The sequence below is a fragment of the Corvus brachyrhynchos genome, unplaced genomic scaffold (genome assembly GCF_000691975.1).
Source record: "Corvus brachyrhynchos isolate BGI_N302 unplaced genomic scaffold, ASM69197v1 scaffold875, whole genome shotgun sequence".
Classification (NCBI taxonomy): domain Eukaryota; kingdom Metazoa; phylum Chordata; class Aves; order Passeriformes; family Corvidae; genus Corvus; species Corvus brachyrhynchos.
The window spans coordinates 441498-457872 of NW_008238107.1; the positions used below are offsets into that span (position 1 = coordinate 441498).

Consider the following 16375-nt stretch of genomic DNA (forward strand, 5'->3'; position numbering starts at 1 on the left):
AATTCGGAAGGAAGGAAGGAAGGAAGGAAGGAAGGAAGGAAGGAAGGAAGGAAGGAAGGAAGGAAGGAAGGAAGGAAGGAAGGAAGGAAGGAAGGAAGGAAGGAAGGAAGGAAGGAAGGAAGGAAGGAAGGAAGGAAGGAAGGAAGGAAGGAAGGAAGGAAGGAAGGAAGGAAGGAAGGAAGGAAGGAAGGAAGGAAGGAAGGAAGGAAGGAAGGAAGGAAGGAAGGAAGGAAGGAAGGAAGGACTTTTTAAGGTCTGGTTTTACTTCTCATTTTCCTGCTGTGATTTTGTCAGTAATAAATTCAATTAATATCCCTAATTCCAGCCTGTTTTCCCATGATCATGATTGGTGAGGGATCTGTCCCTGTCTTTGTCTCAAGCCATGAACCTTTGTTCTATTTTCTCTCCAATCCCGCTGGGAAGGGCAGGGAAGGAGCAGCTTTGGTGGGATCCAGCCAGGATCCCCCCCACTACAGAGGGTCTGGGGGGCACCTGGGAATTCAAGGATTTGTCTTCTTTGCTTGGCTTGAGCAGCCCAAACTGGGTCTGAAGGACTGGGAAGTCACCGTGGCTGGTTCCCATCCTGGCGTTGGGATCACCTCCCTGGGGGCAGAAGCTGAATCTTGCATCCCCTCCCAAACTCCGGCGGCCACCAGGTGCCTCCCATCCCGCGCTTACCTTGAGCACAGAGGTGAAGAAGACGGAGCAGCCCATGAGCACAAAGATCATCAGGCCGGTGACTCTCTGCTCCCGGATCCCCAAGAACTTGGGCTGCTCCCCCGGCGCGGAGCAGTCGGACTCCACTTTGAGGCTGTTCACGTGGGTGATGGACAGCACGGTGGCGGCCACGAACCAGGGCAGCCCCATCACCGAGCACACCCCGAGCATCACAGCCACCATGAACAGGTCCAGGTGGTACCCACAGCCTTTCTGGGGAGCAAAAGGGGAGTGGGAGCATCCCTTAGGGAGCAGGACAACACCACAGGACTCAGACCCTGCTCGAGCACAAGTCAACTTCTGGAAAACTTAAATAAGTTTTGAAATAAGAACTGAAATCAAATGTGGATTTCACGTCTTGCATGAAAATCTGATGGGATCAGACAAAATGGGTCTGGAGGGTTTGTACCATTTCTGCTTCTCAGAAATCATTTAAAAACTGATTATTTTTTCATTCATAAAGAAATTCCCAGCACTTGCAGGTAGGAGGTGGCTCTGAGTGATCCCTGGAGCTGCCACTGACTTTTGAAAACAAAAACACCTTCTCCATCACTCCAAGATTCATCTGCTGCTCCCAAAAGCTGTCATCCCGTCCCCGTGTCCAGGAGAGCTCCTGCCACACAGCCTGGTGTTATCCCAAACCTTCCCAAAGCAGGTGGGGATGGGCTGAACCCCTGCAGCCCCTCACCTTGAGCCTGTGCTCCTTCCTGTTGACGATGACGGCCGTGATCTGCTGGTCCATGAAGATGAGGATGGTGCAGAGCAGGGCCGGGATGAGCGCAGCCAACACCGTCCACCACGGGTTGGGCCCGATGGGGTTGATGAGCCACCCACGGTCATCCCTGGTGGGCTGCAACACACGGCGGGATCAGGCCCCAGCCCAAACCCTTCCCTGGCCTCCATTCCCCTCCAGCCCTGTGTCCAGGCATTTCCTAGCCCAGGCTTCGTGTCACCCTCTCCCGGGGGCCTCCACTGTGCCAGAGTCCTCTCTCCCAGAGTCCTCTCTCCCAGAGTTCCCTCTCCCAGAGTCCTCTCTCCCAGAGTCCTCTCTCCCAGAGTCCTCTCTCCCAGTGTCCTCTCTCCCCTGGTTTTGGAGCTGTCTTCCCAAAGACAGGAAGGAATCAATGCACTTGGATGTGGCAGAGGAGACGCTCACACCACCAGCACCTCCTCCAGCCCAGCCCTGTCCTGCCGGAGATGGTTCTTCTGGTCAGTGTCTGGTTTTGGGGCTGTCTCCTGATTTCCAGGGGGGGTCGATGCCCTTGGATGTCTAAGAGGAGATGGTTTCACCACCAGCACCTCCTCCAACCCAGCCCTGACCTGCCCTGACATCACCTGGTGGCACCTGAGGTGCCAAAAGCCTTCTCCACCAACACCTCCCGATACCTTGAACATGTGGGGGACGTGGAGCTTGGGGGACGGGATCCCGATCCCGAGGTCGATGAGCACCATGATGACGATGGTGAGGAACACAGCAAAGTCACTCACTGTGGATCGGACCTGGGGCGAGAAACCGGGGCTGAGAGGGGGCCAGGACACAAGATGGGAAATCTGGGGACACCCCCAATGTTTGGACTAGTTAATTCCTAAAATCCCACCACTCCAAGGACACGCAGCCAACTCCCTTGGGCAGATATTGCTGCGTGTTGGAGATCTGGGGATCTGCTGGGGGACAGTAGAAGGAGTTTAATTAGGGGGAAAATTCAAATTTTAATTCAAACAGTAACAAAAATACTAAAAATGAGGAAAGGCACCACACTGCTGGGTAAAAGGGGAATAAGGCACTGAGGCACCACTCGTTCCTGTTTTTCCATGGCAACTCCTCATTTGAATGCCACTCCAGCAAATGACGCTCAGAAGGTGAAAAGAAAAGAAATAACTTTGGAAGAGCTGATTTCCCACTGCCTGAGCCAACAAGCATCGCTCTGGAACAGGTCGTGAGGCGGGCGGGGAATGCTGCAACCTCTCTGCACTCATGGAAACGAGGGAGGGACATCCAAGGTCAGGACTTCCCAGCCTGGCCGAGTGCTGGCGAATCCTTCAGCGCTCCAGGGATGGCATTTTGGGAAAGGAGCGTGGAGCCTGTCACGGCCACCACCTTCCACCTACTCTGGTTGGGAAGTAACGGCTGGTTTTAAACTTCTTCAACAAACTCGACAGGGCAAAGGTGGAGAAGAAGAGGATGCAGCACCAGAAGAGGACGTTGGGCGCGTAGGGGCCGTTGCGTCCACAGGCAGGTCCTTGGAACTCCCCATGCAAAGAGCGACATTCCTGGAGAAACAGAGCATCAGGACACGGAGGAAAACCGGGATAACAGGAGGGGGTTTGAGGGTCTTGGTGCAAGATCTGTGATCCTGCAGCTGCCACAGAAGTTATGAATGTAAATATATTATCAATATACCAATGTATTGTAAATATATCAGTATATTATAAATAGGTAAATATATTTAATGGGCAGCAGCGGCTGAACAAGTGACACATGGAGCTGGAATTACACGGAGAGGAGCAGAGGTGGGATGTGGTGGGACATCCTCTGCTCCACTGTGGCTGAGGAAAACACCAGGGGGAAGGAAAAGCTGGAAATTGGTGGATAAAGATGGAGCAGGGAAGGAGGGCTGGGACAACCGTGGGAGGAAAAAAGAGACAAATCCTCCCTTTGCAGTTGGGGCTCACAGGATGAGGCCAAAAGGGGCTGGAGAGCTCCCAAAGAGCTCCTGTCCCTCACCTGGGCTCTGCTTCCAGGGACAGTCCTGTGGAGCTGCTCAGACATGCAAATTTATGTGAGACCCCACAGACAGCAGGGCCTGGAGTCCTTAGGAACCAATCAAGGGAGCCAATCACGGCCTTCAGGCAGCAACTGCAGTCCTCCAAAGCTCCAAGAATCAAAGCACTGCCTTAACCTCGATCCCAGTCCCACAGCCCGGCTTGGGGACAAAGTGAGGTGGGCAAGGTGGGCTGGGCAAGGTGAGATGGGCAAGGTGAGATGGGCAAGGTGAGATGGGCAAGGTAGGCTGGACCAGGTGGGCTGGACCAGGTGAGCTGGGCAACGTGGGCTGGGCAACGTGGGCTGGGCAAGGTGGGCTCTCCTTCGCAGGACCAAGCAGGTTAAAAGTACCCATGAGATTTCAGCAGGGACTTCTCAGAGCACTTTGAAGCCCAAAGCCACCTGAAGATGGTGCCTTCGGCACCTGTGAGCGGCCCTGGCCTCCCCTGGCCTCCCAGAGGAACCGGTGGCCCAGGGCACTTACGGTTACTGTGAGGTTTCCCCAGGAGATTCCTGACACGTTGATCCCATTGCTCCGCCAGAAGCGCAGGGTTTCGTTGCTGGGATGAGCCGGGGGCTCACACTTACAGCTGGAGGAGGGAAGGCGGGACAGGGCTGAGGGAACAGCGCCGGGAGAGCCCCTGAGGCACCTGCAGAGGGCTGAGGAGGAGAACACCCACTAATAGATGGTGAGGAGGTCGAGCTTGCTATGCATGTGCACGGGGAAGGTCTCCCGCAGGTGGCTCAGCTTCTCCAGGGCCTCGTAGATGAAGATGATGCAGATGAGGGAGGCGAAGGCCTCCTCGGTGAAGCGGGTGATGTAGCACACCAGGCAGCTGGCGTCCGTGGCCACCAGCACCACGCAGAAGAACGCAGTCCAGAGCCCGATGCAGGTCCGCAGGGACAGATAGGAGAGCGTGTATTCCCTGGAAAAGCACAAAACTCCTGGGGAAAGGCCAGCACAGGCCTCGGAGCCAAGCTGTTCTCCAGGGAAAATCAGGAGCAATTTGGGAGCGTGTGGTGGCTGCAGGTAGTAACTGAGGTTTCCACATCCTTGAGGTTGCAGGGTATGGGTGGAGAAGCCAAGTGTTTAATTAGCATTAATTAAGGTTGTCATAATGCCTTGAAGGCTGATTGAGGTTGTGGAAGGTTCTCCCACATCCCCCAGAGTCCCGACACCAAAACCAGCTGGGTTTGCCCCAGTCACCCACCGGCAACTTGGGGCTTAATGAGAAGTTTAATTGCGGTGTCACACCATCGTCACCAAGATGGAAGGACAGTCATGGAAAAGAGCCGTTTCCCAGGAGAAGCTTCTACTTGTTCAAAAAATTCCCCAAAACTCAAACTATTCCAATTGAAAACTACTTGGATATTTGGGCGAAATCTATTTCCTCCTCCAGCAAAAATCAGGTTTAAAAGTTTTGTACTCAGTAGAAAACAAACCCTCCCTCATTTCCAAACCAGAGTGATTTGTCTCACCTTCCCTGGGCATCCATCCAGAGCCTCTGGTTCCTCCTCCTCCCACTGCTTCATTTTAACCCTAAAACCCAAAATGACCCCAAGCCAAAACCCCAAACGACCCCCAAGCCCGAGGGCTCTCACCCTTCCTGTGCTACAGCAGCAGCATGAGACCTTTGTGACCCAGCAAACAACTTAAATCTGACAACTGCCACCGAGAAAATGAGAAGAAAAACATCTTCTCCCCACCCCAAAAAAGAAAAACATCTTTTCCCCAAAAAAATAGAAGACAAACTTCTCACTTGCAGAATTTGTAGAGAATCTTCTCAAAGACCAGGACGGGCCCGGTGCTGCCGAGGATGGTGAGGGGTTGGCCAGCAAAGAGGGAATAAACCACGCCCGTCATGGATGCTCCCAGCAGGGACTCCATGGCACTCTGACAGGGAAGAGAGGGAGCAGGGAGTAAAGAAATCATTAGGGATAAAAACCCCCAAAAAAACCCAAAGGAAATTCACAGCAGCAAAGAGATTTCAAAGATGATGGAGTGGGTTGGGTTGGAAGGGACCAGCGGGTTGGGCTGGCAGGGAATGGTTTGGGTTCCAAACACCCGCCATGGGCAGGGACACTCCCCAGCAGCCCAGGGGGGTGGGTTTGGGGCGTTTCCCCCTCCCGGGGCTCCTGGCAGAGGGAGGAGCTCACGATGTGGCCGTGGGTCGCCTCCCCCAGCAGTCCCCCGAAGGTGATGACGGGGGACATGCAGGCACAGTAGAGGAACAGGAAGGACGCCAGGCACTGCAGGCTCAGACCGTCCCGGAAGTCACTCCAGAACCACGGGGCCTTGCGCTTCACATCCAGGACCAGCCCTCCAAAGAGCCTGGAGGGAGGAAAAACCGGGCTGGGAGAGCACGTTTGGTGTCCTTTGTGCAGAAACCTGCAGGGGTTTCCAGACCTGCCGCCGCCCCAAAGCCAGAAAACCTGAGGGTGCCGATGCTGGGGCTGGGCCCCCCTGCCCAGGTGTCCCCCCTGCCCAAATCTGCCACCTGCCCAGGTGTCCCCCCTGCCCTGATCCCCACCTTCCCAGACCTCCTCACTTCCCGAATCTCCCTCCTGCCCAGGTGTCCCCCTGCCCAGCCCAGGGGACCAAGGTGGCAACGTGGAGCCGCTTCACTGAACCAGGTGACGCCAAAAGCTGCTGGAAGGGGAGGTGCCTGCTCAGATTTTGGAGGCAAAACAGAAGGCGGCCCCAAACCAGGAGAGCTCCCACCTCCCAGTCCGCTCCAGTTCAGGACCGCTGTGTTTCTCCGGCTTGCTGTGGGAAGAACTCTCATCCAGAGCTCCCGGCATCTTCCTCTTTTCCTGTGAACACGGAATTCAGCTCAAAACAGGTCTTTTCTGGTGTATTATCAACCACCGGCTTGTTTTGCTCCTGGCCTGGGTGTGGAATTCCAAGTTTAGCAGAATTTGGGTTGTTGTGCTGCCCGTCCCCCTTGCAGCACTCACCTGGGAGGGGACGTTTTTGGGGGGCTCGATTCGGATGGATGGGTCCCACTCTCCCGGTGGCAACACCGTGACCTGATCCAGGAACTCATCGATGCCAGCCACGAGGTCAGCCCGGTCCTTGGCTTTGTAGGCAACATCGTGGAAAACCTGCCCAGAGGAGACCTCCAGGTGGTGAGAGCAGGGCCCAGCCCGGGCGAGAGCACAGCCCAGCCCGGCTGAGAGCACAGCCCAGCCTGGGGGAGAGCACAGCCCAGCCCGGGTGAGAGCAGAGCCCAGCCTGGGTGAGAGCAGGGCCCAGAGTGGGTGAGAGCACAGCCCAGCGCGGGTGAGAGCACAGCCCAGCCCGGCTGAGAGCACAGCCCAGCCTGGGGGAGAGCACAGCCCAGCCCGGGTGAGAGCAGAGCCCAGCCTGGGTGAGAGCAGGGCCCAGAGTGGGTGAGAGCACAGCCCAGCGCGGGTGAGAGCACAGCCCAGCCCGGCTGAGAGCACAGCCCAGCCTGGGGGAGAGCACAGCCCAGCCCGGGTGAGAGCAGAGCCCAGCCTGGGTGAGAGCAGGGCCCAGAGTGGGTGAGAGCACAGCCCAGCGCGGGTGAGAGCACAGCCCAGCCCGGCTGAGAGCACAGCCCAGCCTGGGGGAGAGCACAGCCCAGCCCGGGTGAGAGCAGAGCCCAGCCTGGGTGAGAGCAGGGCCCAGAGTGGGTGAGAGCACAGCCCAGCGCGGGTGAGAGCACAGCCCAGCCCGGCTGAGAGCACAGCCCAGCCTGGGGGAGAGCACAGCCCAGCCCGGGTGAGAGCAGAGCCCAGCCTGGGTGAGAGCAGGGCCCAGAGTGGGTGAGAGCACAGCCCAGCGCGGGTGAGAGCACAGCCCAGCCCGGCTGAGAGCACAGCCCAGCCTGGGGGAGAGCACAGCCCAGCCCGGGTGAGAGCAGAGCCCAGCCTGGGTGAGAGCAGGGCCCAGAGTGGGTGAGAGCACAGCCCAGCGCGGGTGAGAGCACAGCCCAGCCCGGCTGAGAGCACAGCCCAGCCTGGGGGAGAGCACAGCCCAGCCCGGGTGAGAGCAGAGCCCAGCCTGGGTGAGAGCAGGGCCCAGAGTGGGTGAGAGCACAGCCCAGCGCGGGTGAGAGCACAGCCCAGCCCGGCTGAGAGCACAGCCCAGCCTGGGGGAGAGCACAGCCCAGCCCGGGTGAGAGCAGAGCCCAGCCTGGGTGAGAGCAGGGCCCAGAGTGGGTGAGAGCACAGCCCAGCGCGGGTGAGAGCACAGCCCAGCCCGGCTGAGAGCACAGCCCAGCCTGGGGGAGAGCACAGCCCAGCCCGGGTGAGAGCAGAGCCCAGCCTGGGTGAGAGCACAGCCCAGCGCGGGTGAGAGCACAGCCCAGAGTGGGTGAGGGCACAGCCCAGCCCAGGCGAGAGCAGAGCCCACCCTGGGTGCCCTCACCAGGGCAGCTCCCCTCTGGCTACAGCAGGATCGTCTTCCCCAAATCTCCTGGCAGCCGGAAATATTCCCCCAACAGGAAAAATCTGGGCTTTGTGGTGCTTGTAGTCATCTCCTCCATGAGGCCACCATCTCTCATGGCCTTGAGGAGAAGTTCTACCACCCTGGCAGTGCCACCACTGGGATGGTGCCAGCCCTGGACGTGGGAAGGATGAGGTGCAGGATGAACCCCGGGTGGGATTTCAGCCCTGCCCCTCGTGGCCACACTGGAGGCTTTGGCTTAGAGGGGAGGAGTTCTTCTGGCCCGGGCAATGCCACCACTGGGGACAATATCCTGGGTACCCCATAGGGAAGGGTGGGGTGTAGGATGCATCCAGAGGGGGTTTCAGTCCCCAGGATTTGGGTTGATGTAAATCTGCCTGGTTTGGGGTGCAAATGAAGGGCTGGGACACCAAATCCCCTTCCTCACTGCTCCAGGGACAGGGAATGGTGAAGAACCCCAAAAGTGACCCCGAGATCCCTCTTATCTCGTCACACCTCGTCTGTCATGGTGGTGGCCATGGACCTGCCGATCTCGTGGTACTGATGGGCTTTTCCTCCTGGCCCCAGCAGAACAAACAGGAACCTGGGCAAGGAAAACCAAACTGAGAGAGGGAAACGCGGCTTCACTCCAAGAGCACCCAGGGAAATCCCTGGGACCACAAGGGTGAACATGTTGGTTCCCCGCCTCCTCTGTGGGCTGAATTGTTCACCAAAACCAATCACAAATCTCATTTTGGGGCCAGTTTCACTAAAATTGGTCTGTACGTTTCAAAGATCCAGCAGGGAAGGGAGGAAGGTGAGGAGCGGCATGGGAGAAACATGCAGCTCCCGCTTGTTCCCTTGGGCCCTGAATCGTGGGGCAATTTGAGGCGGGTTTGGGGGTTTTTCAAATAAAAACTTTGTGCTTGTCCTTCAGACCTTGTTGGGATGGGAACTTCCGTCATTCCCGACAGGAGCACAGCGGGGGTCAGGCGGACAAAGGCCACGAGGGGCTGCTGGAGGAAATCCAGCTCTCCCACCAGCACGTTGGACGCTTCAGCTCCGCTGGGAATTTTCTTCATGAAGTGCAGCTCCGCCTGGGCAGGACCAGCGATTCTCAGGGAATTCCCCAAAAACGAAGCCCTCAGGGCCCCCCTGGAGGTGTGGGAGAGGGGCACGGGTCTCACCTTGCTCAGGTCCATGGCACTGGTCTCAGGGGTCACCCCGTTCTTAGCTTCTGCGGTGGTGGGAGAAGGGTGAGGGGTGAGGGTTTGGGCTGGGAGGGAAGAGAAAGACACTGAGAAAGGGAGGAAAGGAGGAGCTGGGGTGTTTCTCTTTTGCCAGAACAAGTCTAACGGGGACGAAGTCACCCAGAAACCCCTGCCTGGTGCCAAAGCCTGGAGAAACCCTCAGCTGGTGTCAGATCCTGGGAGAAACCTTCACCTCATGCTAAAGACAGGCAGAAGACCTCACCTGGTGCTAAAGCCCTGGGAGAAAACTTCACCCGATGCAAATTCCCGGAGAAAACTTTACCTGGCGCCAAATCTGACAGAAACCTTCACCTGGTGACAATCGCCTCCAGAAACCCTCACCTGGTGCTAAAATCTGTCAGGAACCCTCACCTGGTGCCAAATCCCAGGAGAAACCTTCACCTCGTGGTAAAACATGGCAGAAACATCACCTGGTCCCAAACCCTGCAGGACCTCACCTGGCCCCCAACCCCGCAGGACCTCACCTGGTCCCAAAACCTGGCAGGACCTCACCTGGCCCCAAAACCTGCAGGACCTCACCTGGCTTCTCGAGCAGGTGCAGGTCCTGTTTCTTGCTGACGTCGGCGAAGGAGCGCACGATGGGCAGGAGGTTGTTCCTTTTCCTCTAGCACATCCCCTGGCCCCAAACCCTGCAGGACCTCACCTGGCTCCAAACCCTGCAGGACCTCACCTGGCCCCAAAACCTGCAGGACCTCACCTGGCTTCTCGAGCAGGTGCAGGTCCTGTTTCTTGCTGACGTCGGCGAAGGAGCGCACGATGGGCAGGAGGTTGTTCCTTTTCCTCTCGTTCTGGTGGTGGTGCTTCTTCAGCAGCACCTCCCGAACCTTGGCCCGCGTGCGCTCGTCGAACTCCGGGGACGGCTCCTGCTGGGCCAGGATCAGGTCTGGGTGGGACAGGGACACGAGGTCAGAGCACGAACGGGCCCTGCCAGAGCCACTCTGCCTTTAAAGCCCTGAACTCCAGGGTGTGGAGGGCAAATGAAATCAGTGTAATGGGGGGAAATGGCTTGGAATGAATCATTATTGAACGAAGGTCAGCTCTCAGGGAGAGCCGAAGAGCCAGGCCCGGAAACACTCAAAAATGTGCAGAACATTCCCCTTGTACCTCAGAACATTCCCCTTTTACCTCAGAACATTCCCCTTTTACTGCAGAACATTCCCTTTTTACTGCAGAATGTTCTCTTTCTGCTGCAGAACTTTCTCCAGTCACTCTCTAACCCCAAAAATCGCTTTCCAATGGACCCCACGCTGCCAGCAAGAGCTGCACACCCAAACCCCACTCGAATCCCAGAAACCCCATGGGAACAGCTGGAAACGCCCATCCCTGGGCAGGATTTCCCCCGTACCCGCGATGTCCTCGATGCTGGTGGCGCGCACGTCCAGCAGCACCGTCCCGTTGATGATGCAGCTGCGCAGCTCGAAGAGGCTGTGCAGGGACAGCGTGGCCACGTAGGGTTTGCTCCAGCGCTCGCCCCCATCCTCCACGTCCTCCTCGAACTTCAGCCACCTGTGGATTTGGGGTGGGATCAGCCGGAGAAAAATGGCCCCAGCCCCTCGGATAAAACCAAGGGGCGGCAGGAGGAAGTTCCTGCAGCTGGGAAGGTTCCACATCCCAGAGAACAGGGACTCCTCTGGCACCACAGCCGGCAGCAGGGGTCATGCAATCATGGAACAGCCTCAGCTGGAAGGGACCCACAAGGATCACAGAGTGCAACTCCTGGCCCTGTGCAGGACACCCCAACAATCCCACTGAGGGCGTTGTCCCTGACCTCTGGAATCATGGAATATCCAGAGATGAAAGGGACCTACGAGGATCACGGAATCATGGAAACTCTGGAATTGGAAGGGACACACAAGGACCATCAAGTCCAACTTCTGGCCCAGGATAACCCCCAAAATCCCAACTAATCCCCAGATCCCAATGTCCAAGCATTCCCTGACCTCTAGAACCATGGAACCTCCTGAGTCGGAAGGGACCCACAAGGATCATCGAGTCCAATCCCTGGCCCTGCCCAGACACCCCAAAATCCCACCCTGCTCCAGAGAGCTTTGTCCAAACGCCCCTGGAGCTCCGGCAGCCTTGGGGCTGTGACCATTCCCTGGGGAGCTGTTCCAGTGGGGGAAGAACCTTTTCCCAGTATCCAACCTACCCCACTCCTGACACCGCTTCCTGCCCTTCCCAGATCCCAGGGATTTACCTGGCCGTCTCCTTCCACTCGGCATCTTCTCCCTCCTTCACGCAGATCTCATCCAGCTCCGTGAACAAGTCATGGGGGACGTGCTGCTCGTCCTCCTCCGTGCCCAGGATGAACTGGACCCGCTGGGATGGGGTGTCTGGGGACAGGAGGAGATTCCCCATCCCATTACTGAGCCTGGATCCATCCTGCCACAGCCACATTCCGGTGGCATCACACTGGGACCAGTGCAGCCATAAATGCAGGGCTGGCCCCTGTCCCACAGCTCTCTGTGGGCTCTCACAGAGCCTCCGGCCCCCCCTCCATGAGGATGAGCTGCTTTCCTTCCCCACACCTCCGGTTTCAAACCACGATCCCTAAATCCAGTATGGATTTAACTCCAAAACTGGAGAAAACTTTGGGAAAAGGGGAGTCTTGCTAAAAAAAACAGTTTTCTTTGGTAAAACAGCCACGCCAAGCATCCACAGGGACCGGGCTGGGAAGGCCAGTGGTGGCCACCCCGGCAGGACTCACAGTGGTATCCCTGCTCCGTGGGGACCGCGTCCTTCTCCCGCTCCCGTTTCCGGTGTTTCTGGCTGTGGGCGCGGTGGTGCCGGTGGCTCTGGCGCACCAGCGGCATCCGCACGCCCACGTACAGGGTCCGGTGGCCTGGGAAAACAGGGAGGTCGGGAATGAGCGGTGGCTCAGTCGCTGCAGCCGTCCCAGGAGGTAACCATGGAATCGTGGAAGCTCCTCAGTGGGAAGGGACCCACAAGGGTCATCGAGGCCCTGCACAGGACACCCCAAAAATCCCACACCACCTTCCTTTAATGTCAACTCCAGTGGATCCCTGACTTTCCCACACTTGTCCTTTTTTTTCCAAGCCTGTTTTACTCAAGCTTCACACCAAGGGACAGTTTGGGGTCACCTAAATGTGCCCTGAAAGCACCAAAACCCTTCTCAAATTCCAGCTTGGGCTGGACAACACCACCACCACCCCTTGGATTTGCTCATTAAGGGGGAGATAATGCAATAATTATAGTTTTGAAATCTTTTTATGGCACAAGGTGACAAGGAAAGATCAAAGGAGTCCCGTGATGATGAACTCCAGGAGGAAAACAGGGAATCTGCACCACACCAAACGATTCTCCTGCCCTGCCCAAGCCAGGAGCAGCTGCTGTGGGAAAAGCAGATGGGAATTACCCAACCCCATGGCCACGACTCACACCGGGGCCTCCACGAGGGCTTTAAAAGCCACCACATTAAAAACATAGATCAATAATTTGTTGTTTAATCAAGAACCACGACAGGTTTGGCTGCTCCTGATGTGACACCGAGCAAGGGACATTGCAGGGACTTTTTGCCAGGGTCTGGTGGCCCCTCCAGCAGGATCCCAGCAGGATCTCACCTTCCAGCTCCTCCTTCTCATAGTGGATGTTGACCACATTGCTCGTCCTGCCCTGGTCAATCACGGCCTCCTCGTCGTGTCTCTAACGAGGAGAAGAAGGGAAACTTTGGCCATGGGCGTGCAGAGCTCCCTCCACCCTCCCTGTCCATCCACCATTCCCTGAGGAACGCGGCTTCTCCTCCAGGCACCGCCCAAAAAACGAGCACTTGTGGGAGGTTCTTTTCCCATTCCCAAATAAACCCATCCATGTTTACGCGCTGGGAGTCCGGAAGGGTTACTACAGGGGGAGAGGGATTTCAGACCCAAATTCGGGCATTTCAGACCTAAAAATACCCAACCGCCTGCTTTGGTTTTGTGGCTCCTTTCTTGAAAAAGAAAAGCTACACCAGGATTTCCAAGCTGGGGGAAAAGAGCCACTTTTGGTCTCAGGGTGGTTCCTGCAGGACTCCCTGGGTGGCTCTTGGCCACAGGACGTGGCCACCAATGACCTCCAGAAGCCCTCAAGGTCCTGCAGAGGTGACTCTTCAGCCCAGCAAGGCTCGGGCTCCCCTCAGTGTGAGTTTTCCATGGAAAACAGCATTTTCCATCTTTTAATTGAGATTTCTGAGCCACCTGGGCTCGTGGGAAGTATCCCTGTCCATGGCAGAGGGCTGGAGCAGGAAGCTCCGATGGTTTCCCAACCCAAACCATCCCATGATTCTTTTATGCCTCAAATACTAAAGGAAAGATGCCACCACTGCTCACCTTGCCCTTCCTTGTGCCCCTGGACAATCCAAGAAAACCAAAATCCCATCATCCGTGCAAAGAAAAACTCCTGCAACACCCAGCCACCCCTGTTTTCTACCAGCTTCCCAACCATTCCTCATCTGAAGGCTCAGAGGGAAGGTTTGGGATGATTGAGTGGATGAGGTTCATCCTCGCGTCGATGCCGTCGCGGCGACCGAAAATGATTCGAACAACAAAAATCACACCCAGATTTCGATTCCTGAAACCGAAGGTGGGAAAGGAGCAAAATCCTGAGGGAACTGGGGGAGCTGGTGGGGCCGCTGGATGGAATTCCAGGAGCAGGAGCTCCCCTGTGCCCCGGGAGCCAGTTCAGAGCAACCACAGCTGGGATTTGTAAGGAAACTTTCCAACACTGCCCTTGTATTGATCACGATGCCCCAACGCGAGGTTATTGGAAAATGGAGAATAAAGAATGGATTATGATTTCCACTGGGAAAACTAACAGGGAGTCTGCTCTTAATCCCCCAAATTCCTGCTTTAAGCAACGGGTGGAAAACCTTCAGGTCCCAGTCACGGGGGAGTTTGATGAGGAAGAGGAACAAACATTCCCGTCGGGAATGACCGATTCCAGAGTTGACTGTTGCTCCCTCCCCGCCCGCTCCCAGACTTGCCCGCGTTGCCCAGGAGCCAGATTTTCCTGCCCCAGTGGCTTTTCCGTCCTCGCTCCGGTGACATCCATCACCACCCTCCTGCCCTTCCTGGCACCCTGCTCCCTCCGGAGCTGCCAGAAGGGACTAAACTCCAACCTTGGAAAAGGCACGGGGTGAAAGGGCTCAATGAATCGCAATGAAAAAGGGGAATTTAGGTAAAATGGTGAATTTGAGCCACACCCACGGCAGTGGGAATAAAGGGAGGGATTTGGGAGTGGCACATTCAAACCTCCCGTGGCTGACACAGGCAGTCTCCTTCTCTCCCGAAAAACATTTTGCCAACCCTCCCCTCCCGCACTCCAGGGAAACTCCAGCAGGTTTTGGGGGAGTTTTCCCTCTGTCGGGGGGATGTGCAGCCCCTGGCAGAGCCCCGGCCGTGCTCGCTGGGATTCTCCCAGAAAGGGTCACTTTGTCACTGCCGTGACCTCGTGGGTCCCTTCCCGCTCATGGCATTCCATTCCCGTCCATCCTCACGTCAGTCCCAGGTTTTGGGTGAGCCTCCAGATGGATCAGGGGGTTGGATTCCCCCAGGAGAAGGTGGCACCTGGTGCCCCTCAGCTCCAGAGATAAAAAGGGATGGAATCGTAATCCGTGGTGCCAAGCCGGGGATTATTTACAGCCACGCTCCCCAAAACTCTGCCCACTTGGAGAACACAGCAGACGGGAAGAACCCAGCTCTGATTTATGGAAAACTCTGCGGAATGGGGTGTAAACGCCACATCCTGCCAGGGGAAGGACAATCAGCCTCTGGGTGAATTTTAAACCCAATTTCCCGAAGAACAAGTGAGGTTCAAATTGTCAGGAAAAGAGACATCATGGGCAGGGCTGATTTCCATCCAAACTTCCTGCAGAAAGTCAGGGAATTCCAGGAAGGTCTCTCTTTGCCACAAGCCCCATCCCCTGGGGGATCCTCGTCAGCCGGAGCCAGTCCTGCCACAGGACGGAGAGTCCGGACAAGCCCCATTTTTCCTCTCCTCGCTCTCCAGCTCTGCCTGGCTTCCTGAGCTGAGCTAATCCGGCATCTCCATCCTCCAGACTCGTTTGCTTTAATGAGCTTCCTCCCCGGCGCCGCCGGACTCAAAGGTCACCTGCCCGGAAAGGTGACCCGGGTGTAAAACGACCCGGCCGGGGAAGGCGACACCGAGGGCTGAGCAGGGAAAATCCCGCCGGGATCCAAGCTCAGAGCCCCACTGCTGGGTTATTAATCAGGATTGGAGCTCCAGGAGCTTTAGGACGGGCAGGTGGGCACCTGTGGGTCCATGGGTGCTCCGACATCCCATCACCCTTCCCTGGATGCAGCAGCGTCCCCAAAACCACACAGAGGTGCCACCAAAGAAACTCCAAAGCCCCCGAGCCTCAGTCAGGCCACTCTGATGGCCCAGGAGGGGTTGTTCCCCAGAGGAAATTCGGGAGGACTTCAGGACTTTATGGCCGTGGGCCCGTGGGTTGGGGATGGGATGGAGCGGGAAGGAGGAATGGCTCCAAACCACGAGTTATCCCAGGATACCTGGATGGGTACCAGCCTTCCCTCTCCATCCTCCTCACTGCCAACCGCCTGGGAACCACCAGACCAGCCAAACTGGGCTGGAAAGGGGATGCCGAGCTTGGCATCGCTCACTCTGGAGTTTCAGAGCAGCCAGAGTTGTTTCAATTTGGCCGCCTGGAAGTTGTTTTTTGGGGAGACAGAAAGGAATTGTTGCTACTAGGAGTGAAATCAGGAGTGGCTGGAGCAAAGCAGGAAAGCCCATTTCAATCCCCCTCCACGTAACGAGCTCAGTGCATCCCGTTCCCCTCTCCAAATCCATATTTTGTTGGGATTCTGTGTCCCCCAGAGGGATTTTTGGGGGTTCTGCCTCAGTTTCCCTGACTCCCTGCAACTCCTCAGGTTAGGAAAGAAAAACTCCTGCTCTGAGGAGATTTGGGGTAATTGAGGATGAAGAAAAGCTCCAAGCAGAGGCTCAGGACCAGCTTTGAGCCCTCTTGGTCCCCAGCCCAGGACACACCAGGAGCGGCCACCAGCAGCGTGGGGAGGATTGATGTCACTCTTCTCACCCGAGGTGTAATTAATAATTAATTAATAACTGACCCACCGTTCTTACGGGATGAGGGCAACAGGGGGTACCTGGGGGCTGCTGAGGTGGCAGAGCAGGGACTCCCCCCCCCACCCCCTCCATCCCCATCCCTGGCGTCCCTCG

General features: G+C 56.8%; 1 protein-coding gene across 4 annotated transcripts in view; it reads right to left on the minus strand.

The window, feature by feature from the left end:
• Positions 1–14101, minus strand: part of LOC103614953 (electroneutral sodium bicarbonate exchanger 1) — a 19397-nt gene extending 5296 nt beyond the window's left edge. Inside the window, exons 1-19 of one of the 4 annotated variants that reach the window (XM_017733370.1) lie at positions 12745–14100; positions 11871–12005; positions 11361–11496; positions 10509–10669; positions 9944–10046; positions 9683–9765; positions 9080–9168; positions 8832–8989; positions 8409–8496; positions 6440–6586; positions 6204–6295; positions 5639–5813; positions 5242–5375; positions 4162–4407; positions 3966–4071; positions 2827–2988; positions 2104–2217; positions 1406–1567; positions 679–930 (exon numbers count right to left, since the gene is read on the minus strand). In XM_017733370.1, the coding sequence (XP_017588859.1) occupies positions 679–930; positions 1406–1567; positions 2104–2217; positions 2827–2988; positions 3966–4071; positions 4162–4407; positions 5242–5375; positions 5639–5813; positions 6204–6295; positions 6440–6586; positions 8409–8496; positions 8832–8989; positions 9080–9168; positions 9683–9765; positions 9944–10046; positions 10509–10669; positions 11361–11496; positions 11871–11976 (2514 nt within the window). In that variant the 5' untranslated portion in view covers positions 11977–12005; positions 12745–14100. Of the gene's footprint in view, positions 1–678; positions 931–1405; positions 1568–2103; positions 2218–2826; positions 2989–3965; positions 4072–4161; positions 4408–5241; positions 5376–5638; positions 5814–6203; positions 6296–6439; positions 6587–8408; positions 8497–8831; positions 8990–9079; positions 9169–9682; positions 9766–9860; positions 10047–10508; positions 10670–11360; positions 11497–11870; positions 12006–12744 lie in introns of all 4 variants that reach the window. The other 3 variants (XM_017733372.1, XM_017733371.1, XM_017733373.1) reach the window with 3 other exon arrangements.
• Between the last annotated feature and the right edge of the window lie 2274 nt (positions 14102–16375).